Source organism: Vipera ursinii (assembly GCF_947247035.1).
Source record: "Vipera ursinii genome assembly, chromosome: 8".
NCBI lineage: Eukaryota > Metazoa > Chordata > Lepidosauria > Squamata > Viperidae > Vipera > Vipera ursinii.
The window spans coordinates 19,675,767-19,700,209 of NC_139519.1; the positions used below are offsets into that span (position 1 = coordinate 19,675,767).

General features: G+C 42.9%; 1 protein-coding gene across 1 annotated transcript in view; it reads left to right on the forward strand.

Annotated features, from left to right (window-relative positions):
- Positions 1–1,410: 1,410 nt before the first annotated feature.
- The window catches only part of ST14 (ST14 transmembrane serine protease matriptase), a 37,048-nt gene continuing 14,015 nt past the window's right edge, over positions 1,411–24,443 (forward strand). The window contains exons 1-6 of the mRNA XM_083368423.1: positions 1,411–1,638; positions 1,782–2,715; positions 19,608–19,767; positions 20,167–20,294; positions 21,273–21,343; positions 22,389–22,549. Of these exons, the coding sequence (XP_083224549.1) occupies positions 2,638–2,715; positions 19,608–19,767; positions 20,167–20,294; positions 21,273–21,343; positions 22,389–22,549 (598 nt within the window). The 5' untranslated portion in view covers positions 1,411–1,638; positions 1,782–2,637. The remainder of the gene's footprint in view (positions 1,639–1,781; positions 2,716–19,607; positions 19,768–20,166; positions 20,295–21,272; positions 21,344–22,388; positions 22,550–24,443) is intronic.

The following is a 24,443-nucleotide window of genomic DNA, read 5'->3' on the forward strand; positions in this document are numbered from 1 at the left end:
CTGAACCAAAGTTCAAGGTTGCAACTATTTGCTCTACTAAGGCCAGTGCCTAAAACCACCTATGTTGTGTGCAGTCATGTATTTTCCTATCATTTCCCTTTGGAAGCACATTGCATTAGCCTACTCCAATAATAACAAGGATCTCATTCACCAGTTTACTAAATAAACTACAGTTGGCTGGATTCCCACAATATGTCAAGGCCTACAATAGTCCAGGGGTAGGCAACCTTGGCTCTTTTATGACTTGTGGACTTCAACTCCCAGAAGTCCACGAGTCATAAAAGAGCCAAGGTTGCCTTCCCCTGCAATAGTCCAGGGTTAAAGTTGACCAAGACGCAACCCAACCCTGTGGTGTTTTATTTCAGTGTGTGAATCCAATGAATGAATGTTCACTTCTGGATGGACATACACAAGCCTGTGTTTTACACGGTTGCTCCCTGCGAACCACTGTCGCCCCAAATAAATCAGTAACCTTAATAGAAATGTGTGATTCCTCTCAATCTCAGTGATGATACACAATCCCATTAGCTTGTTTCTAAAATGACCTGCTTTTCCAAATACTTGCGTTCACTTTGTGACTCAGTCTAGGAGTGGCTACTCCTGGGCAGCCCAGTAAGTCCCTTCTGCCTGGAGCCCCCCCACCTGTCTTCCTCCCTCCATCCCCTGGGGCTCTCGCCTTCTGCTACTCAAGGAGGGAACCAACCTAGAACTAAGGAAGAACTTCCTAAGAGGACAATTAACCAGTGGGACGGCTTGCCTTCAGAGGTTGTGGGGGATCCATCACTGGAGGCTTTTAAAAAGACTGGACAGCCCCTTGTCTGGAACGGTATAGGGCAGGGGTCTTCAAACCTGGCCCTTTTATGACTTGTGGACGTCAACTCCCAGAATGGGGTTGAAGTCCACAAGTCATAAAAGGGCCAAGTTTGAAGAGCCCTGCTATAGGGTCTCCTGCTTGAGCAGGCAGTTGGACTAGGGAACCTCCAAGCTCCCTTCCAGCTCCATTCTGATTGATTGAGGTTCTCCTTGAGCAGGGGTTGGACTAGATCAGACATGTCAAACACAAGGCCCGGGGGCCGGATCCGGCCCGCAAAGTGGTTTCATGTGGCCCGCGAAGCCATCCTGGAAACAGTGAGGGAACGGCCCCCGCTGCCTTGGCCCTGGCCCAGAGACCCTCCTCCTGCCAGAGACCCTCAGATCTGTCCCACTCCTGCCCAGGCCCCCACAGGCACCCTTGATGCGAACGATGTAGAGTTGGCCACGCCCACCCAGTAGGCCATATGCACTCTAGCCACGCCCACCCAGTAGGCCACGCCCACCCTGGCCATACCCACCCGGCCCCCTGAGGGCAACCACAATGCTGATGCAGCCCTCAGTGAAATTGAGTTTGACATCCCTGGACTAGATGACCTCCAAGGTCCCTTCCAGCTCCGTTCTGATTGATTGAGGTTCTCCTGCTTGTGCGGGGGTGGGGGGTGGGGTTAGACTAGATGACCTCCAAGCTCCCTTCCAGCTCTGTCCTGATAGATTGAGGGTCTCCTGCTTGTGCAGGGGGTTGGACTAGATGACCTCCCAACTCTATTCTGTGATTCTGCAAGGCCCTCCTGCTTGAGCAGGGGGTTGGGCTTGGAGACCTCTAAGGCAGCGTTTCCCAACCTTAGGAACTTGAAGATGCGTGGACTTCAACTCCCAGAATTCCCCAGCCAGCATAGCTGGCTGGGGAATTCTGGGAGTTGAAGTCCACGCATCTTCAAGTTCCTAAGGTTGGGAAACGCTGCTCTAAGGTCCCTCCCACCTCTCTGCCGACCGATTTCACTCCCCGCCCCACCCCACCCACACCTGCCAGCAGGAGAAGTGGGCGGGGCGGCGCGCCGGCAGGAAATTCCCGCGAGGGCGGGGGGAGCGGCAGCGCTTCCAGCCTCCCCGCCCCGAGTCACCTGTGCGCGCAAAGGGCGACCCAGGAAGCCGCGCGAGGGCCCGAGGCAGGCAGAGAGAGAGCGAGCGACCCAGTACCAGCAGGCGAGAGAGAAAGAGGCGAGGAAAAAAAGAGAGAGAGACCAAAAAAGAAAGAGAAAGAAAGAAAGAAAGAAAGAAAGAAAGAAAGAAAGAAAGAAAGAAAGAAAGAAAGAAAGAAAGAAAGAAAGAAAGAAAGAAAGAAGAGAGAGAAAGAAAGAGAAAGAAAAAAGAAAGAAAGAAAGAAAGAAAGAAAGAAAGAAAGAAAGAAAGAAAGAAAGAAAGAAAGAAAGAAAGAAAGAAAGAAAGAGGAAGGAAGGAAGGAAGGAAGGAAGGAAGGAAGGAAGGAAGGAAGGAAGGAAGGAAGGAAGGAGAGAAAAATCTCCTTTTCGGAGTCTCAGCGCGAGCACCGGATGCGTTTGGATCCACCCCCGCCTGGCTTTCTCCCCTTTCCTTTGTAGAGAGAAAACTCCAAGTTGCGTCTGGAAGCCAGAAAAAGAAAAAGAAAAAGTTGGGGGCAAACTCGTCGTCGGGAGTCTCTTTTTTCCTTTTCCTGTCGGATTCCCGTCCCGCCTCGTTCGCCCCCCTCCCCTCCGCCCTCTCCCCCCCCCCGTCCCGTCGCCCTCCTCGGAGGGAGGGAGAGAGCGGTCGATCGGTCCATGAAGGCTCCCTAAACGTCCCGGCAGGATGAACATCTACCGCCCACCTTCGGGGGCCAAGACGAAGGTCTCGCAGGCGGGCCTGAAATACAGCAGCAAGACAGAGGTGAGCGCTGACTTCCTGCTGGCTTTTCTTGGGGGGGGGCGGGGAGCGGGTCCTGGGAAGGGTGGCTTTAAAATAAAAAATCGGGATTTTTTATTTTTTTATTTTTTTGGCGTGTGTGTGATTCCCCTCCCCCCCCCAAGAGTTGGAAAGCGAACGAAGTCTGAAGTGGCTAAACCGGGATGGATCCTAGCCGGAGTTTTATCCGCAAGTTTTTTCCTCTGCCGTCTCTTTGTTGGGCTGGCGGGGCTTTGGGGCTGGGAAGGGTCTCTTCCCCCCCCCCCTTAAGAGGGATCCGAGCACGGAAGAAAAATCTCAGCGGATCTCAAACAGGCTTGGCCTGGTCCTTCTTTGTCGATCTGGCGTTTGGAGGGACTGAATTCCAGAGAGATTGAGGCTTTTGGGTGGGAAGAGAAAAGGAGAAAGGAAAGAAAGAGAAAGGAAAGAAAGAAAGAAAGAAAGAAAGAAAGAAAGAAAGAAAGAAAGAAAGAAAGAAAGGGGAAGAAAGAAAGAAGAGAGAGAGAGAAAGAAAGAAAGAAAGAAAGAAAGAGAAAGAAAAGAAAGAGAGAGAGAGAGAGAAAGAAAGAAAGAAAAAGAAAGAAAGAAAGAAAGAAAGAAAGAAGAAAGAAAGAGAAAGAGAAAGAAAAATTTGGGAAGCTGCTCAGGTGTTCAGCTGATCTGCTAGGGCAGAAAGGTGTGCAAAGGTGAATTGTGGCCTCAGATTCTTTGAGAAGGAAGGTAGGAAAATGGAAAGGACAGCAGATCAGGTCTCTGGGATAGACCAGCATAGAAAGAGGGGAGTAAAAAAGTGAATACAGCTATCCTCGACTTACAACAGTTTATTTAGCGACCGTTCAAAGTTAGAACAGAACTGGAAAAAAGCGATTTATGACCTTTTTCACTCTTTCGACCGTAGCAGCAGCATCCCCCTGGTCGTGTGATCAAAATTCAGAGGCTTGGCTACTGACTCGTATTTATGACGGTTGAAAGGGTTTCAAGGGTGTGTGATCCCCTTTTTTGCGACTTTCTGACAAGCCAAGTCAATGGAGCCAGATTCATTTAACAACCGCGTCGCTAACTGAACAACTGCAGTGATCCGCTTAACAAGTGTGGCGAGAAGGGTCGTAAAATGAGGCATAATATCTGACTTAGCAACAGAAATTTTTGGCCTCGATTGTGGTTCGAGCTCGTGTTAAAAACCCAAAAGAGAGAGAAAGCAGACCAAGTTTAAAAAATGAAAAGAATTTTTAAAAAAAAAAAAACTTATCAAGGGATAAATAATAGCACACAAAGATAAAGAAAAATAATACATGGCTTAGTAAATCTATCATAATACAAAACGCTCTTAATTAACAACTCCAATACTCATTGAGGTTGGTTTGAGGCCTAGGCCATCGTCTGATGGATTGACAGCAGATTCTTTGAAAAGAAAGGCAGGGACGGTGATAGCGGTATATGAGTGATAGATTTTTGGAGAGACAGCGGTGGCCTACATCTGCTGAAGCAGAACTTGGGGGTGGGAACTGTGCTCACGGTTTTCCGTCTAGAAGGGAAGGGAAAGTATTCACAGTGACCTAAAATACTCTGAAATTGAGCAATGATGATGGGGATGGTGACGTGTTGGTGGTTAAAGCAAAGGGCAAAAAAGGCTTCCTGAAACCGAAAATAATTTTGAGCTCTGGAATTTGGTTTTAGGAAATTAGAGTTATATTAAAAGGGATGCGGTGGCTCAGTGGGTTAGGACACTGAGCTTGTCGATCAGAAGGTCGGCAGTTTGGCAGGTCGAATCCCGAGTGCCGCGTAACAGAGTGAGCGCCTGTTACTCGTCCCAGCTTCTGCCAACCTAGCAGTTCGAAAGCACGTAAAAATGCAAGTAGAAAAATAGGGACCCCTACGGTGGGAAGGTAACAGCGTTCCGTGCGCCTTTGGCGTCTAGTCATGCCGGCCACATGACCACGGAGACGTCCTCGGACAAGCGCTGGCTCTTCGGCTTGGAAACGGAGATGAGCACCGGTCCCTAGAGTTGGAAACGACTAGCACGCAGGTGCGGGGGAACCTTTACCTTTACCTAGAGTATATTGCAGTATGGGCAGTCTGAAGGATGCTTACTTCTGGGATATTTCCAGAGTTGTCTCCTTTAATGGTGGGATTGTTTTGACATTGAAGAGGTGGAGGCTGGCTACAGATTATTTAGATTTCCTGTCAGGGGATGCAGAAACTTGATCTTCCCCCCTGCAAATGCAATGTTTCTAATAGGCCACTTTCTTATTCTTGTTGGCGGAGAAAGATTTTAAGAATGTTGTACCTGTTCGAAAACAGAGACAGTCCAATGTACTGGAGTGGATAAACCTCAACTGTGAGTTTCCTCAAAGATTTAATCTTAAGGTAGTAAGCCCTTCTCACCAGTGCAGTCAAATAAAGAGTTGCCTAGAATGACATTGGATGGCCACTGAAAGTTTACCTTCTTTTTCCCCATCCTGAAAAAAATGTCCTCCTAAAAGTAACTGGCAATACTTGTCTGGGCTCAGAAACCGAACTAGGACCTAGTTAGGTTCCTGCCTGAATGGGAGGTTACTCTGAAATCCCCAGACTGTAGGCTAAACTGAGAACATCCTAGACCTAGAAGAACATCCCTAGAAGAAGCAACAACGAGCCATTTCCTTGTTGCAAGAAAACAACTTGGATGCACCGGGAGCTGAGTTCAGTGTGACATAGACTTGATCTGAGAAGTGCGCTGATTGTAGATTCAAGATGTGATTTTTTTTCTTTCTGGTATTGTTCTGAAGTTGCTCAAAAAAACCAAACTGATTGCCTTTTGTTAAGGTCAGAGAGTTCCTTGTTTCATGGCAAGCAGATTTTCCAGTTGGAGTAGTGGAGTGGAAGTTGAACATTTGCTCCTTGGGTGGGTGAGGCTAGCAAAAAGGCTTCCTCAAGTTTAGAAGAAAAGTGTTGGTTTTCTTTAATTAGCACTAATCTAGTTTCAAAATTTTAACAGTTACCGGTAATTTAAAATGGCTGGGGGATGTAGCATGCAAAACAAATCTCTGCATTGGGGGACACCAGGGCTTAAAAAAAGGAAAGTGCTGATTTTTTGTGTTGTTTTTTTTTAATGTTCTAGCTGTTCATGTTGACCTACATTTTCTTCATACCTTCTTAATTTCTTCTGTGGGGAAGAACACGTTTCCAGTGAACAATGAAGTTTGCTTGGCAGCATAAATAAGTGGTTTACTGTTGTCTTCTTCTGAGAGGAAGGTTGCCTTCCTAATGTTCTCTCATGCAAGCACCAACTGCTTGAACCATGTTTAGTTTCCAAGCACAGCAGAATTGGTTCGGTATGATCGATACACAAAGCCATCTCGTAACTCCCTAGATTAGATCAGCCATCCCTATCTGATTGTGTGGATTCTTGATGAATTATCCGTTGTCTATGTAGGCTGGAAATCCCGTGGAAAGTTATCCCAGCATTTCTAGTTTCTGCCCATGTCTCCACGAGGCTGTCATGAAATAATGGCAGATTAAAAAATACCATCCAATAATAAAGGTAGATTGGGGAAAAAAAGTTTAAAAAATGTTACTATAGAATCAAAGTAACAGGGAAAGCAAGAACCTTTTTCCTAAAATGTTATTTTTGTATAATAGGTGGTTATCCATAATACTTATACATAGTACTCATGTACAGTCTGCATATAGTATACAGTCATTATACATAGTCCTTTTTCTTGTGACAATAAGTTCCTATGGAATAGTTTAAATGTATTTCCTCCCTCCCTCCCTCCCTCCCTCCCTCTTTCTTTCTTTCTTTCTTTCTTTCTTTCTTTCTTTCTTTCTTTCTTTCTTTCTTTCTTTCTTTCTTTCTTTTTCCCTTTTTCCCAATACAAGAAAGACCTTCCTCTCTAATAAATATGGAATTGCTACCAATAGCCTTTTTTCTCTCTTCATAGAAGGATATAAAATCTCTCTCTTTAAAAGATCCTTTCCTTTGTTCCTGTTTCATTCCTGATTGCTTTCATCATTTGTTTAGGCTATCTGGGCAAATGCAACAAGGGAATTAGCTTGTATATCTGTACAGCCCGATTTATTGGATGCATCTTTATACAGAGATGTTGCTAAAGCCAGAAAATTTACTGTGGTTGATTTACTGTGGTTAGAATGTTTTTAAATGCACTATTTTCGGGAAAACGTTTACAATTCATTTAACTGAATCTGAGGCTTGACTTATGCTGAAAAACTAAACCAAATCAGAACGCTCCATGCTATGATGAGCAGAGATGCAAAAGAAGTCTTTCATGAAAGATGAAAGAAGGTTAATTCATAGCAGGGTCTAACTAATTAATTTCTACTTTGGTAGGGATACCTTAGACTTAGGCATTTGATTTTTGCAACTTTCCATTCAGAATTCTTTCTGACTAAAACTGTCAAGCTATCCATTGGAGTATGAATATATATATTCATACTCCAATGGATTGTATTGTGGTGAGAACTTTAATCTGCAAATCAGTTGAAGAATAAGATTAAGGGTCTCTTGTCACTTTCAGAAATTAGTATAAGATACTGATAAAATATCAATAAATAAGAATCGGGTTAGAAAACACTGCTTATACTTTGTCTGTGGAATTCTACCATGCAATTTGGACAGAAGAATAGAATATTCTTTACTGGCCGTGTATGATTGGACTTTTCAACTTTAATGATGTCTTCTGAAGAACATGTCTCCATATTTATTGATAGGATTTTGTGAGGTCTGTTTTGCCTCCTAAGCAAAATCACTCCTGGTTGGAATTGACTGTTCCATCTTCAGACAGATGATTTTCTCTTTCTTTCTTTCTTTCTTTCTTTCTTTCTTTCTTTCTTTCTTTCTTTCTTTCTTTCTTTCTTCCTTTCTTCCTTTCTTTCTTTCTTTCTTCTTTCCCTCCCTCCCTCTCTCTCTCTCTCTGAAAAAGGGGTCTTATAGATGAAAAGGTCCCAACTTTTGAAGATTAGTGCAGTAAGTATGTGCATAAAGAATTTCTTACAACATCAAAATACTGATCAGGAAGAGAGGAAAGGGAACACTATTTGGGCACTGAGGGGAGCTAACCAACATAGTATTTACTGAAAATAAGGTGAGTTCTTGCACTGGGGTTTTCTCTATGTTGTGTCTTCCTGTGTCATGGAAGAGGAGACCTATAGTCTTAGTGGTTGCTGAACCAGCAGGTCTCTGCAGCCCCATACAGCATGGTCAGGAGTGAGAGATCATGAGAGGGTCTCCACATTCAAATTCTGCATCGATTCCCTAGAAATTAGACCAGGGTTTCTCAACCTCTGTAACTTTAAACTGAGTGGACTTCCATTCCCAGAATTCTGGCTCTTCAGGGAATGCTGGGTAGAATTCTGGGAGAGGAAGTCCATGCAACTTGAAGTTGCAAAAGACAAGATTAGACTGAGAGAGCAACACCAAGAGCAGTTAGACTTATATACCGCTTCACAACGCTTTACAGTCCTCCCTAAGCAGTTTACATAGTCAGCATCTTGCCCCCAACAATCTGGGTCCTCATTTTACTGACCCAGATTGGAAGGATGGAAGGCTGAGCGCTTGGACCATAGGCGCCACGAGTGGAACAGAGCTTTGAATCCAGGTCTCTCAGATCCAAAATTCTCATCCGTCATGGTGTTGAGCTATCTACACACACTCATTTTTTAAATCTTGCCTCCAGCTAGGAGCAACATCTAAGATAGCTGGACGTAGGAGAGCTGGAGGTAGGAGAAACTTGACCTACATTTTCTTTCATCTACCTCATCTGGACAGCCCGAGAGAGTGTAGTTCAAACTGAATTGCTCCTTATCAAATGCACACCCAGAATGTAAACAAGCAGTGGATATAATTGGTGTGCTTTGTATGTCTAATGTTGAGTATTGTGATTGCAGGAAAAAAATTGGCAAGTTTATTTGCAAAAGGAGAGAACCTGTTGCTATTGGTGAAGGATATGAAACTCTTAGATGCTGGATAATGCAAAAGCTGTCACTCTTAGTTTAATCTTCTTTGCAATGTTGTGTGTTTGAATTTTGGAACCATCTATGGATAAAAAAGTGTTCTCTACAAGCTTTTCAAGTAAATTCTGTCAGTTGCAGGCCAGAATAAATATAGAATCACTTTAAATGAAGCGCTGAGTTTTGAAATTAAGAGGGTTCGGACTTGAATGAATAATAAGCTATTAGCAAATCCTTTTTATCTTTCTTGAATCAGGCAATGGAGAGAGAACATAATGATTCATTTGAACATTTCCTGTCATTTTCCACATTTTAAAAATTCCCCTGGTTTTAGTGTAGTATTCCAAACTTTTCATTTTTTTAAAGAACTTGCCTTTAAATTTCCTTATTTGCTTGGTAATAAACTGCCACTGGTCTTCCCAGTTGCAATGTATGGCAGTGAAAGCTGGACCATAAAAAAGGCTGAGCGCCAAAGAATTGAGGCCTTTGAACTCTGGTGCTGGAGAAGACTCCTGCGAGTCCCTTGGACTGCAAGGCGATCAAACCGGTCAGTCCTAGAGGAGATCAACCCTGACTGCTTTTTAGAAGGCCAGATCCTGAAGCTGAAACTCAAATACTTTGGCCCCCAATGAGAAGGAAGGACTCACTGGAGAAGAGCCTAATGCTGGGAAAGATTGAGGGCAAGAGAAGAAGGGGACGACAGAGAAGGAGGTGGCTGGATGGAGTCACTGAAGCAGTAGGCGTGAGCTTAAATGGACTCCAGAAGATGGTAGAGGACAGGAAGGCCTGGAGGAACATTGTCCATGGGGTCGCGATGGGTCGGACATGACTTCGTAGCTAACAACAACAAAAAGTGCCACTGAAAATCTGTGGGATTTCTCTGTTAAATAAATTGCTTTAAGATTAGACAAGGGGATTTGATGTGGGCTTTGTGTAATGGTTCCAATACAGATCTGGAAATTAGAACCTGCTGGATCAGGATCTACTGTAAATAAATGAGACATAAGATTTTTGAAGACCACACTGAACAAGGTGAATAAGACATAATACACTCAAAAATTGGGTTTTGATTCTTTACTGAAAGATTCTCAGGGATAAATTTAGGACTGCAGCTAAAGGACTGTATTGGATCAACTGGTTCTGTTCTACCTGCCAGGTTGTTGTAGATGTTTTATATCTGTTGACAATCCCCAAGGCAATAATATAGTCATCTGTATCAATATGTAAAGAACTTGAGTTGGAAGGGATCTTGAAGGTCTTCTAGTCCAACCCCTTGCTCAGGCTGGAGACTCTAGTCTATACCATTTCAGACAAGTGGCTGTTTAGTCTCATCTTAAAAGCCTCCAGTGGTGGAGCACCCACAACTTTTAAAGGCAAGTCGTTCCACTGATTAATTGTTCTCACTGTTGGGAAATTTCTCCTTAATTCTAGGTTGGTTCTCTCTTTGATTACTTACCATCCGTTGTTTCTCGTCTTGCCTCCTGGTGCTTTGGAAAATAGGTTGATCCATCCTTCTTTGGGGCAGCCCATCAAATATTGGAAGATTGCTATCATGTCTCCCCTAGTCTTTCTTTTCTCTAGACTAGCCAAACCCAAATCCTGCAACCGTTCTTTATATGTTTTAGTCTCCAGGCCTTTAATCCTCTTAGTTGCTCTTCTCTGCACTTTTTCCAAAGTCTCAACCTCTTTTTTATATTGTGGTGACCAAAACTGGATGCAGTATTCCAAGTCTGGTCTTACAAAGGCTTTATAAAGTGGTACTAATATTTTATGTGACCTTGATTTTTATCCTCCTGGTAATGCAAACTAGGATTGAAGAGGGTTATAAAAAATAGGAAGTAATTGGCAGAATCAATATCTATCTTACCCAATTAGTTTGGGAAACAGTCATAAATAATTGCTGTTATTTAAAACGAGGAAAAATTAGAATGAGGGTTTGAGGGACTCTTGTAGCTGTCCAGGGTTTATTCTGAACTAAACCTCCACTGTGCTAATTAAACTGCAGTTGGCTTTTCTACAGTTACAGCGAAAATTTAACAAGGGAATTCATGACAGAAATAAGATTTCCTGTTTCAGATCTCTCTTTCTCATATTTTCTCCTTCTCTTGACCAGCCCTGGTAAAGATTAACCAGAATCATCTCCCAACAGTCATTTTTTTTATGGCAGCTAAATTACTTTTCATGATTTGCAACTAGGGAAAAGCTGAAAGCAAATGACAAAGTCTGTTGTGCGACCTTGTGAGGTTTGAATTGTGGATTAGATAATTGGGCACTGATGTCTTTTTCTGTAGGTGCCCCCCCACCCTATTTTTGACACAGACACTGTTAACTTTGGTTTTCAAATGTCTTCCTGCTAGACTAGAGACTCATTACAGTTTCTCTTTTTTCTCTTCCTGGATGTTTGGACATTAATTGTATTTGAGGTTGTATCCTCCTTCACTGGGAATTTCTGTTGGAGGGTGGCATTTTATGTTTCTGCAATGAGTACGTGCCATTGGGATGAGCTCATAGCAATACTCACACTTGGATGCCCAAAGTGCTTGATGACGTACATCAAGCCTCACTTCTTTATGATGAATGGGCAGTGGCTAGACCTGAAACTGGCTTTCTCTTAAGGTTGGTTTTCCTTCTGCCCTGGTTGACCTTCTTGCTAATTATCCTCTGTGGCTATTGTGGAAGTAAGATCTTGATTGTTTCTTCCTCCTGTTTCTTCCTCCTTCCTCTCCTGTTTAAATGCAAAGCAACTGCATTTGAATAAGACCCAAGACTGTGTTTTGTGAATGTGGCGTATTGTGTTCTGAGGCTAGGTTGTGATTGGATCGGTTAAGGTTGCCCAAACTAGGACATCCCTTATATCCCTCAAAAGGACCTTCTCACTTTATATGTTTCTGCCGTTATTATTTACCTACATGGCTTTATATCTTGGTCTTAGCAGTGCTTAATTCTTTGAGTCTTATCCGTGGCTTGCAAATGTGGCTTATTTCTTTATTGAACTTACTCTCCATTTCAAGATGGCTAAGTATTTGGGAGTGCAAGAAGCAAACTCACCTGAAAAGTAGATGTGGCCTAAGGTTGACCTTTCCAACTATGGTGGTTTTATCTTTATTGGAGAGTTGAGTGATGAATATTCTTGCTTGGTGTTGCAAACTATATTTCTGTTGACACTTCCAGGTGAAAGGGGGAAAGTGCACCACTTAAAAATAAATACATTTCTAGATTTTTGATCAATCTGTAAGTGGTGTTCTGTTTCTCCTTTAGAATCCATCCTAAGTTAAACCCGCAAATATGTTCTACCTTCCCGTGACTGCCAGTGAAAAGGTAGTTTCTAGTGAGAATTCTGAAATATTTTGGCACATGTGCATGCATGTATTTTGTTCAGCTTTCTTTAGTTATGCTTTTTCTATGATGGACAGCTGCCTAAATCTAAGGATATGGATGTCCACAGAAGAACTGGTGGGGAAGCAAGTGACAACATGCATTGCAGCTTTGTTGTTAAAATGTTAAAATACACGTTGGTATTACCCTGGCCGAAATCCTCTAGTTAAGGGATAATTGTGCATTCCCTACTTAGTTTGTAAAGGTGTATTGCAACATTATTTTCTTTCTACAATATTTTCTAGACCAGTGTCTCTGAAACCTCAGCAATTTTACGTGGTTTGGACTCCAGCTGCCAGAATTCCCCAGTCAGCCATTGTGACTGGGGAATTCTGAGAACTGAAGTTCAAACAGCTTAAAGTTGTTGAGATTGAAAAACATTGTTCTGGACATTGATGTGATTTCTCATATCCTGTTTAGAAACCGGGATTTATTTACTGTTACAGCAGAGTTCAAACCACATTGTCTACAATTTAGCCATTCTTGTGTTTCTGGTAGGTGGATTAGAGGTTTTCAAACTTGGCCCTTTTATGACTTGTGGACTTCAACTCCCAGAATTTCTCAGCCAGGCACGCTGGCTGAGGAATTCTGGGAGTTGAAGTCCACAAGTCATAAAAGGGACAGGTTTGAAGACCCTTCTCCCCGCTTTGCGGTGGATGGTAGTAGCTACATATTTTTAAACTTGTGTGGGTGTCTGAATGTTCTCAGCTATCCTTGACCTCCACATGAAGATGAGCAAAGAGGAAGAAAAGGATCTAAAACCTTCTAAGTCTATCAGTTTTGCTTCGCTGACCAACTAATCCATATATGGTCTAACTTCCACATGTTTTCGTTGTGTTTAAAGCAAGTGCTGAGTCATCAAATGAAGATATGGCTAACTGATCAAATGAAACCAGACTGCAGGTTACACAACAGCCATGTGGCAAGACTCTGTCTTGAAGAAGGAAGTCAACTTCAGTTAATGATTACAAGCGGTTGGTTTCCTGAATAGCTTTGCAAAGCTGTTCTCTCGTAGCTGAAACCAATCTTACTAGTTTTCTTGGGAGATCAAAAACGTGCATATTCTGAGGGTTTCTCCCCCCCCCGCCCCCGCATTAGATTTCATTCATCAGAGTTACCTTGAGGTAAGATGGGCGGCCTATACATTGTTTAAATAAATAAAGATGTTTTGAACAAAGAAATCTTGAATACCTAGCTGATGAATGAAGATTAAATTAAGTGTGGAGGAGGGATTCAGTAGTCCCAATATTTTATAATTTGCAGGAATTTACTTGAAGGCACAGGGGTAAAATGTAGTTCTAATATTAATTTAATTCTGTAGTTAGATTAGTAACAGACCTCTGGCTGGGTTTCCTGCATCCATGCGATGGCCAAGATCAAAGTAGGACATTTATGTGTCTCTTCAAGTTGCTAGAGACTAACTTCTTTTTAGATTTTTTTTTTAATGAGTAAGGTAAAGGTAAAGGTTCCCCCGCACATGTGTGCTAGTCGTTTCCAACTCTAGGGGCCGGTGCTCATCTCCATTTCAAAGCCGAAGAGCCAGCGCTTGTCCGAGGATGTCTCCGTGGTCATGTGGCCGGCATGACTAGACGCCAAAGGCGCACAGAACGCTGTTACCTTCCCACCGTAGTGGTCCCTATTTTTTCTACTTGCATTTTTACGTGCTTTCGAACTGCTAGGTTGGCAGAAGCTGGGACGAGGAACAGGCGCTCACTCTGCTACGCGGCACTTGGGATTCGACCCACCAAACTGCCGACCTTCTGATCGACAAGCTCAGCGTCCTAACCCACTGAGCCACCGCGTCCCTTTTTTAATGAGTATAAAAGCTAATTAAACATCTTGTCTGTGAAATAAGAAGATCAGAAATACGAGAACATTTCTAAAAATGGTAGAGATTAGAAAACCAATTCAGTGTTATCATCAAGAAAAGTAAATGAATATGTTCATGAAGTCGCTAAGGGCTGAGCTGGATGCGAAGGATTACCTATATTCTGCTTTTTACATTTTTATAAATAACTCAAAGCGGGGAACATACCTCCTCCTTCCTCCTGTCTTCCCCACAATGAAAATCCTGTAAGGTGGGTCGGGCTGACAAAAAGTGTTTGGCCCAAAGTCGCCCACCTGGTTTTTTCATGCCTAAAATGGGACTAGAACTCACAGTCTCCTGGTGAATGACCCAAAGTCACCCAGCTGGCTGGCTTTCATGCCTAAGGCACGACTAGAATTCACATGCTCCTGGTTTCTAATCTGGTACCTTCACCACTAGATCAAACTGGTTTCCTTTTTATTGTTTTCGTAGCTCCCAGTGATGGAGCCACAAGGATTTTTCCAATTTTAGGATTATGTATCTGATTCTGGACTGAGGCAGGGAAGTAGAGTTATTCCCTGAGCTTAAATTATTGCATAGTAATGGTTAAAATATTCAATTCCATCCTCAGTTATGAAGACTGACTGGGCAATTTGGGGCCAGTCATTCTCTCTCAACTTCATCAACTTTAAAAGGTAGTTATTTTGGTTGTTACTCCCTTGAAGAGGTTTATGGAAGAAAAATGGGACATAATTCTAACCAATAAGATTATGACATTGAGCATGCTTGAAGGAACATAATCAACTTGGGCTATACTTTCTGTTTAAATAATTAGTTTTGTCAGCTGCAGTCAGAGATGGAAACTCCAGAAAAGCATTGGGCTACAATTTTTGTTTTTACACCATCTTTCTATAGAGCAGCTTTAGATTTAAGGTTGGCCATTGGAGAGCTGCCCCATCCTTTTAAAAGTGTCTAAAAACAAATAGTTGCCAAGTGCTAACTTTTACAACACAACACTTTACGTTCAGAATAGAGAGAGGGAAAGGAAGCATTGTTATGTGTCAGAAATGAGGTGGGAGGGCAGGGACCAAAAGTTCCCAGGCTTGTGAGGACCATTAGGTCAACAAGGCCAGTTGCCTTCCATGACTTTGAAGAAGATGACCATAATACCAGTGGGGGAGAGGAGAACTCTAGAACAAAACCCCCAGGAATGGATACAAACATACCTGAATATGTATACACATATTTAAGCCCTACTTTAGTTATGAAAATCAGCTGGGTGACTTTCGCCAGGAGCTGAGAGTTCTAGGCCTGCCTTAGCCACAAAAGATGGCTGGGTGACTTTGGGCCAGTCATTCTCTCCCATCACAATCCACCTCACAGGACTGATGTTGTCAGTAAACTAGGAGTAGGAAGGTGTGATGGATACGTTCACTGCCTTGAGTTATTTATAAAAATAATAAAGGCGGGATTCAAGTAAACAAATCCACAAAAATAAACATAGCTCCTATTGTCTTCAGAAAAGAGCTAAGAGTGAAAAGCCACTATAACCTTATGTGGGTAGAATGTTTGAGATTGGTTAGCAATGAATGAAACGTGAACAAATGAAGTTTTATAATGGATTGCAGTTTGGAGTGGAATTTAATGGGCTCAAAACACAGGGAAAATGTGTGTTCGGAGGAAGATTTCAAGCAACTGTGAGAAAATTCAAGCCATTGAGAAATGGAGTGATTTGGCTATGCACTAGGACAGGGGTAGGCAACCTCGGTTCTTTTATGACTCATGGACTCCAACTCCCAGAATTCCTCAGTCAGCATAGCTGACTGAGGAATTCTGGGAGTTGAAGTCCATGAGTCATAAAAGAACCGAGGTTGCCTACCCCTGCACTAGGAGATTTGACCCCTTCCTCAGTTACTAGATTATTTCCCTGACAGATAGAGTTAACAAGGATCATGTCCACCCACCTTTATCAGGTCAAAGAGAAAGGACACTGGTGGTTGAATGTAGCTGGTGAGACAAATTATCTGGCATCCCTGGTTTGTTTGCCTGTTAGGTAGCATCCACCTGCCTGAGATGGAAAAGTAAGGAGGTATTTCCTGGGATCCATCCTACCCGTCCCTGACTGTCATTTCTATTTTCTTTGGGAAGGTAGTTTACTCCCCTTAGAGCAGGGGTCTTCAAACTCGGCCCTTTTATGACTCATGGACTTCAACTCCCAGAATTCCTCAGCCAGCATGCCTGGCTGAGAAATTCTGGGAGTTGAAGTCCATGAGTCATAAAAGGGCCGAGTTTGAAGACCCATGCCTTAGAGTTTCCATTATTGAAAATATTGAAAGAAAAATCTTCATCAGGGTCCAGTCCAAGCCGGGAATAAACAAAATGGAGACTGCTTTAGAAAGAAGGTTGTAGTTTAGCGAAGAGTAGCACCAGACAGAAATGTGGCTCTGGGAAAGCTGACCACATGTTGCTGAGACTGGTGGGTTCTTATACCTTCTTGGCCTTTTGTGTTTGGAGTTGTTTCCTGTGGCTTTGAATTTCCTGTGTCATGTACTTATGGCTCCCGACCTTCGCTCCTTCCGACATGACCTAAAAACATATTTATTTGAACAAGCCGGCCTGGTCTGATGGGTTTTGGGGTATTTTAACATTTTGTATTAATTTATTTAATTGGGCTACTGTATTTAATATTTCTTTTAATTTTTATATATTGTATTTTATTGTATTGCCCTGTACACCGCCCTGAGTCCTTCGGGAGAAAGGCGGTATAAAAATTAAATTTTTATTATTATTATTATTATTATTATTATTATTATTATTATTATTATTATTATTATTATTATTATTATTATTATTATTATTATTATTATTATTATTTTGACCTGAGGTTCTGAGCATGCCCTTTTGGCAGGGCTTTTTTCCTCATAGAACGCTCAGAACGGAGTTCCGGCACCTTTTTTGGATGGAACCTTGTAGGGTAGGCAAGGCAGGTTGCATGACATGTGTGAGTTCCGGCACCTTTTTTCTTTTACAAAAAAAAGCACTGCCTTTTGGTATTCTGATGGTGGTGGTTTAATCCTATTATATCCTAAAGGTCATGTCTTTAGAGTTTGGGTGGGGTATGTAGATTTTAGGGGTCTTTGTCTTTCTAATCCCATCAGCTTCTAGCTTCCTTGTTCCAACCTTTCTGAATAGGATGATCAAATCTGCATTTCTACAGACATGGCCTCTGCCTGGGGCTATTAAGAAAGCTCTGCTTTTCTGCCTTTAAGATCCTTTGGGGAAATATAATATTCTGCCTTTTAATACTACCAAAATATTTCTTTCTCAAAGTGGGGTGGTGGTGCCGTCCTCCTACAAAAGGTTACAGGAAGAAGCAGTTGTTAGCTCAAGCTGGGTTGGTGCCCCGAGAACAAAAGGAAGTAAACGCCTCTCCTTTTCCTTCCCGAGACCGAAGAAAGGTTTATAGAGGGGATTCTATCACCTTGGAGTTCTTGCTGCCAGGAGTGTAACACAGGTGTGGCCCAGTTGAGACAACCTGTTTTGGCTGGATTGACTCTCAGGTGTAAGAGCGGTGTTGGGTTGGGCCAGTGAGAAAAGTCTGTTCCTGAAACTCCTCGGTGAGTGTGCCAGCAATAATCAAATGTCCCTGCAGTTTCTGGGAATGAGTGTGCAGGTTCTCCAACTGTGTATTCAGAGTTTCTGTGTGCTAGAAAAAGCATTTCCCAACCCACATCATGGTAATTGTAGTCCAACACATTTTTTTTAATGTACCTATTTATTTCCATCCCGCCTTAATAAATATTTTTTACAAACAACTCAAGGTGGTGAACATTTCCACCACACCTTCCTTCCTCCCTCCCTCCTTCCCTCCTTCCTATTTTTCCCCACAACAACAATCCTGTGAGGTGGCCTGGGCTGGGACAGACTGGCCCAAAGTTACAGAAGCAGGAAAAGATTGACAAAGGGATGGCTTAAGGGATTCCTCTGTGTTTGATTCTTAGTTAAGCAATTTGGATTGCGGTGATTTCAGATGGAGAGGGATTTGGCGAAGGAAAAACTGGAGTCTCCAATTCGAATTCTGCCACTTGACCTGACTGTAACATGGCTAGCGCTTTTCATTTTCTGATATAGTGCTACAGAGTTGTGCTCTTTCTTTTCTTTTTTTTTATGGGCAAGTTTTGAGTTAAGACCTGAAAGGCGTAATTATTTTCCTGCATGGGTATCAAGTTGTTATTCCAGCATCTCTTTTTAAGTTTCCCAGTAATCCATGGGCTTTTATTTGGCCCTGCATTTTTATAACATGTCAATAAGGAGAAGCTGTTGCGCAGGAGCAATTAAGTTTCTCTGCAGTCTGTGTTGGAATCAAATATTGAGATAACCTTTGCATGTGTACTTTTGCTGAGAGAATGCTCTGGTAGGTATTCTGACTCAGAGGGTTGCTGGCAACCCTCTTGGTTTTGTGGGGGGGGGGCAGGTGGACAGGCTGAGAAGCAGCAGGTGTCTCTTAACCAGGCGTTGACCAGTCCTGCTCCCCTTGAGCACTTAAATCAATGTGCAAAAGCATCGCACGCGTCATTCTGTGGGGTGGAGAGAAAGAAATGGATGTTGTGTCTATCCATCTGTCTGCTTGCCGGCCTTGCTTTTTACAGCCACGAATGTGACTTGAGAGCTGGTTTGCAGTGTGACGCAGAGCAATTTAAACTCAAGTCGATTAATCCCAGGGGCTTAAAGCAAAGAAAGAAAAAGGAAAAAATAATAATAATAATAATGAGCGAGCAAAATCCAACAGAACAGAAGCTAATTAGAAGTAAGAGATTGAGAGCAAGGAAGAAAGTAAGAGAGACTAAATAAAGCATTGAACACTATTGAATCCCGCTTGGCTTTTTGTCTTGCTTTAAGAGCCTCAACAATCGAGGGACACAAATGTTGGACTAGATCAGTCTGTACTGAATCCAGCATGGTGTCCTTCTCATCTAGGCCATTGTTCACACCTGGTGACTCTACCTGCTATGACTGATTGCCTTAAGGATGGCAGGGCTAAGTCTTTAGTGATGGAAACGATGCCTTGTTGGTGCACAGCTTGGTAGGCAGAGTCAGTCCTAACCCAAGACAGAAAGAATTGTCTCAGTACCAACAGAAGTGAGTATTTGCAGCTCAGAGTCGAACTGTGAGGTCCTTGGTGCTTTCTAATCGTGGCTGTTTTCTTGCAGTCATTTCATTACCCGGCTAGGTAAGATCATCCGTGCTGGGAGGGAGTGGGGTTTATGGAGTGGAGAAGAATGGGAGGAGGAAGAAGAGATTGTGGGGTCCTTGGTGCTCTCTGAGCTTGGCTGTTTTCTTGCAGGCATTTCATTACCCGGCTAGGTAACGTCATCAGTGCTAGCACGACGATGTTATCTAGCTGGGTAATGAAACATTTGCAAGGTAGCAACCAAGATCCAAGAATTGTGTCGGACAACAAATTCTGAAAAATGGAATCAGAAGCTGGAGAAAACTGAATAAGATGAGGCTGCTTTGCACTGAGGCCTTGTTCTGTTATCAGTCTGCAGAAAAAAATCAGCTATCGTTTGGAACTGGGGTCACTTCAAGCAGAAACGCATCTTGCAATGTTTGTCATGGGCGAAGAGTCTGAGGTTGACCCTGCTGTAATACATTTGGATGAGAAAACATCCACGAGGCACTCAGGGACAAGGGTTTTGGATGTGCTTGAAATGCAGCCTGACCATCTAAGCTTGTCTTGCTCTAGGACATGAATGGCCTCGAGGAAGGGGTGGAGTTCCTCCCCACCATGAACACCAAGAAGCTTGAGAAGCGTGGTCCAAAACGCTGGGTGGTGGTGGTCATCGTAGTCTCCATCTGCCTGTTCCTTTCTCTGTTGGTTGGGCTGCTGGTTTGGCACTTCAAATGTAAGTTGTGTGTTTGCACTCCGAGCTAAAAGTAGTTATGAACGATAATATGTTAGGGTGGAACAACTAATACACTACTTCATATCCTACGGCTGATTTCACCAGCTTTACACCTAAATAAATCTGCTTCCTCTGAGATCTGTGGGTTTAGTCACCTATAAAATAGAACTCCTGAGATTCTAATCCTGGTGCATCTATTTAGGGCGAGATTTTACATTTGTCTTCCCGGTGGGTTTTCAGCTGCAATACTCAAGAAACAACAAGGTGAAAGGGTGGCGGGGTGACCCTTTCCAAATAACTTAATGGGCATCTCCAGACATTCTGGGCTGCTAGCAGAAAGTACTCTGTCCAACATTTTTTTGCTGATTCTGACCTCTGTTTTCCCTTGGCTGCTTTCAGACCGGGCCGCCCTTGAGTACAGGTCATACAACGGCCACATGAGATTGATAGGCACTCGGTTCATCGATGCTTATGAGAGTTCCAGTTCTCCTGAATTCGCTGCAATGGCAAAGAGTGCAAAGAAGATGGTAAGAACTAACAACGGTATGACCAACGGCAGCAACGGATCCTTTGTGTTGGATGTCAAGGGTTTAGATTAAAGCAGCTTCTCACCACCTATTGGCTCCGAATCTATTGCAATGATAATTCTCTTAATTTTTAGCTGTGGAATTCTGGAAGTTACAGGTCAGGCCTATTTGAGATGAGATGGAAGAGAAAATGGAGACCACTTAAAGTCTTATGGATAGCAAGAAATTATTTTCTTGAGAGCAAGGTTGAACTCATCAGTTGTCCTCCATGGAGGGGTCTTCTGCTGATGTCTAGCTGGCATTACAGCCAGTCCTTGCTCACCAACCATAATTGGGACCTAGAACTCCATCAACTAAGCAACATGGTTGTAAGGCACAATTTCATGCAACAGACAAAAAACCACTCAAGTTACCTGGTGGGGTTCATATATAACACAAATCATGTAATGTGGTTTATTGGATTTTGGCTTAGCATGTTGACATGGATCCAGCCATCCCAATTTATAAACCCTTTTAGCAATAGCAATAGCACTTAGACTTATATACCACTTCACAGTACTTTACAGCCCTCTCTAAGCAGTTTGCAGAATCAGCCTATTGCCCCCAACAATCTGGGTCCTCATTTTACCGATCTTGGAAGGATGGAATAATAAGCCAACCTTGAGCCGGTCAGGATCGAACTCTTGACAGTGAGCAGTGAACTAGCCTGCAATACTGCATTCTAACAACTGCGCCACCACAGCTCTGAATGACTGTAGCCCAATCCCATCGTTTGTTCAGTAAAATAAGGACTGTTAACGAAGGGATTGAGAAGCTAGAACCCCAACAGATAAATAAGTAAGACATTGACAAATAATGGTACACGCTGTGAGAAAAATGAGCCCAGCTGGAGTAGTTAGACTGATTTTTAAGCTGAATTTAATAGAAATGTATCCATTCTTGTACTTGTTTTCAATGCAGCCATTTTTTTATTTTTAGCTCTTGGACATCTATGCAAATAATTCGGACGTTGGTCCATTCCACAAAGACTCAAAAATACGAGCATTCAGGTACGTAACTCATGAAACATCAGAACAGTTTGGTCTAATGGTTATGACAACAGGTTAGAAGCCAGGAAACTCTGAGTTGTAATCCCTATTTAGGCACAAAAGGTGGTGGATAGGTACTTTGGGCCAATCCCCAGGAGGCTGTGAGTTCTAGTCCCACCTTAGGCACAAAAGATGGCTGAGTGACCACAAGTTCTAGTTTTGCTTAGACATGAAAGCCAGTTGGGTGATTTTGGGCCAATCATCAGGAGATAGTGAGTTCTAGTCTGCCTTTAGGCATGAAAACTGGTCAGTTGGGTGACTTTGGGTCATTCACTAGGAGATGTGAATTGTAGTCCTACCTTAGCCGTGAAAGTCACTCTCTCTCAGCCCAACCCACCGCATAGGATGGTTGTTGTAAGGAAAATAAGAAGAGGAAGGAATATTACGTATGTTTGCAGATCTTAAAGTTGTCAAGTTTGAAAAAAACAAACAAACCTGTTTTAGACCTTGAAGCCATTGATCATAATAAAGGTAAAGGTAAAGGTTCCCCCGCACATGCGTGCTAGTCGTTTCCAACTCTACTGTAGGGGCCGGTGCTCATCTGCGTTTCAAAGCCGAAGAGCCAGCGCTTGTCCAAGGACGACTCCGTGGTCATGTGGCCGGCATGACTAGATGCCAAAGGCGCACGGAACGCTGTTACCTTCCCACCGTAGTGGTCCCTATTTTTCTATTTGCATTTTTATGTGCTTTCGAACTGCTAGGTTGGCAGAAGCTGGGACGCGTAACAGGCGCTCGCTCTGTTACGCAGCACTCGGGATTCGACCCGCCAAACTGCCGACCTTCTGATCGACAAGCTCAGCGTCCTAACCCACTGAGCCACCGCGTCATAATAATAATAATAATAATAATAATAATAATAATAATAATAATAATAATAATAATAATAATAATAATAATAATAATAATAATAATGCGGCATAATGGAATGTTCTATTACAGGTATATATATTTTTTTCCAGCAATCCCTGGATTCTAACCTATGTGTCGTTTTTTTTCCTCCGCACAGTGAAGGCAGTATTATTGCTTATTTCTCGTCCGTGTTCAGTGTGCCTAAATACAAGATTGATGCTCTTGATAACGCCATGGCAAATTTCCAGATATTAAAGCTAGAGGGAATGGGAAAAGGGCGCAAGCCGGTACTTCGAGTTGAGTCTCTTGCTGCTTTTCGTAAGTCTCTCTCTCTCTCTCTCTCTCTCTCTCTCTCTCTCTCTCTCTCTCTCTCTCTCTCTCTCTCTCTCTCTCTCTCTCTCTTTTTGTTTGCCTCTTCCTACACAGATTCCCTCATCTGTCTGGCTCGGTGGGATATTTTGCACTAGACATCAGGGAAGGTTGAAATTTGGGGTGTGCCAAAGCAAAGAAAATGTTTAAAAGGCAACATTAGTAGGAAAAAAAAGCAGAATAAATCTAAAACGTATGAAGATATGTCCCAGGATAATGTTGCAGGATCCAATCTGGGTCAGTCACTGAGACCAGAAATTTAGTCCTCCAAGCTTTTGGACTCAATACTGGAGCCCATTCTGAGGGAACTTCTCTCTACCAGAATGTGGTATCTAATTTAATATTCCCATTTCTAATGTCCCAGCCATCTGAAGGACTTGAAACTCAGCCATTTTTTTTCTATTTTGCATAAGTAGAGTTGGGCCTGAGTGGATGGGGAATGCTCAGAAAATGCATGGCAAAGGAGAGATTAATCTTGCGAGCCAGCGCCATCATGGGGAAGGGAGAGGCAGTTGCTTTGGGTGGGCAAATGATGGTCAGACGTCATACAAGATGCCAAAGAACAGAGATACGTGTACAACATGACTAGCTACTAACTGTCCCCAGTATAATCTTGTAACTTCTAGTGCAGCAGAGAAGATCTCATTGCAAGCTTTGTAATGTACTGGTAGCCCTTGACCTATGATTGCTTGTTATGATGGACCTACCGGGAGGCTATTTACAACCCAGATTTAAAATTGAGATGGTTGCTCCCCAGGCCACATGACTGACTTTCTGGCACTTGGCAACCAGGCTACCTTAAAGAATCTTTATTTGAGTAGCATAGCATCGGCACTAACATAATCGAAGCCAAAATCTGAGTTCCCCTCCCCTGAGCACATAGTATCAAAGCACAATTCCCTCCTCCAGTTAACAGTCATAAATCACATTCCCCAATTAGTTTGAAGCCCGGGCTTCCTCTCCAGCTCTCCAGCCTGCCAATTCTTTATCATCTCTTATTTCAATAACCTTGGTTCTCACACTAGGTTCATCCTTTTTATGTCTAGCTAGACTCTCATGCACATTCCTCCCCCCAGCATAACCTAACTCTAAAAGCAAAAAGAAGAAAATGGTTGCATCTCCATCTGTGGTCAGTGCAAAAACATCCAATGTTAGCAGCGTTGACATCTGCACCCATAGCGAACCGTGGATTGGTTTAACAACTGTGACGTTCACTTAATGACTCCTGCAAAAAAGGTCCTAAAACTGAGTTGCTCATACAACTGACCCATTTTATGGCTGTCATAATTACAACCATGATGGGCAGGTTCCATTATGGTTATAAGTCAAGGATTTCCTATAAGATGTACAAATCCCATCGTTCCTTCTGCACCATCATCAGCCTGACGTGGTTGAAACGAAATCCACAAATTAATTTGGAACGTTCTTGCAATCCCCAGAAAGTTTCATCCCATAATGATGAATTTTGCACACAATATCCTATAAATTTGTCCAGCGGTGCAATGGCCTAGAGGTGAAGGTGCTTGCTTCCCACTTGGAAGGTTGAGAGTTCAGTCCTAGGCAGTGGCAGATGTTTCTCTATCAGGGCACAAAGAGAAAATATCTGTTGTGAACTCTGTGTAGGCGTCAGGAAGGGCACCGAGCCAGTAAATGCTCAACTCCATTCAATCACCCCAACTCCACCCTGAATAAAGGGATTAAGGAGTTGTAAAAAGAAAAAGAAACCATGTAAATTTGTCTCAGACTTTCAAAATGTTTTTGACTAGCTCATTTACTAGATTTATCTCATCTATTAAAGACATCAGTGTCTGTTAATGGAAAGCAACCTTGGGTGATTTTTAGG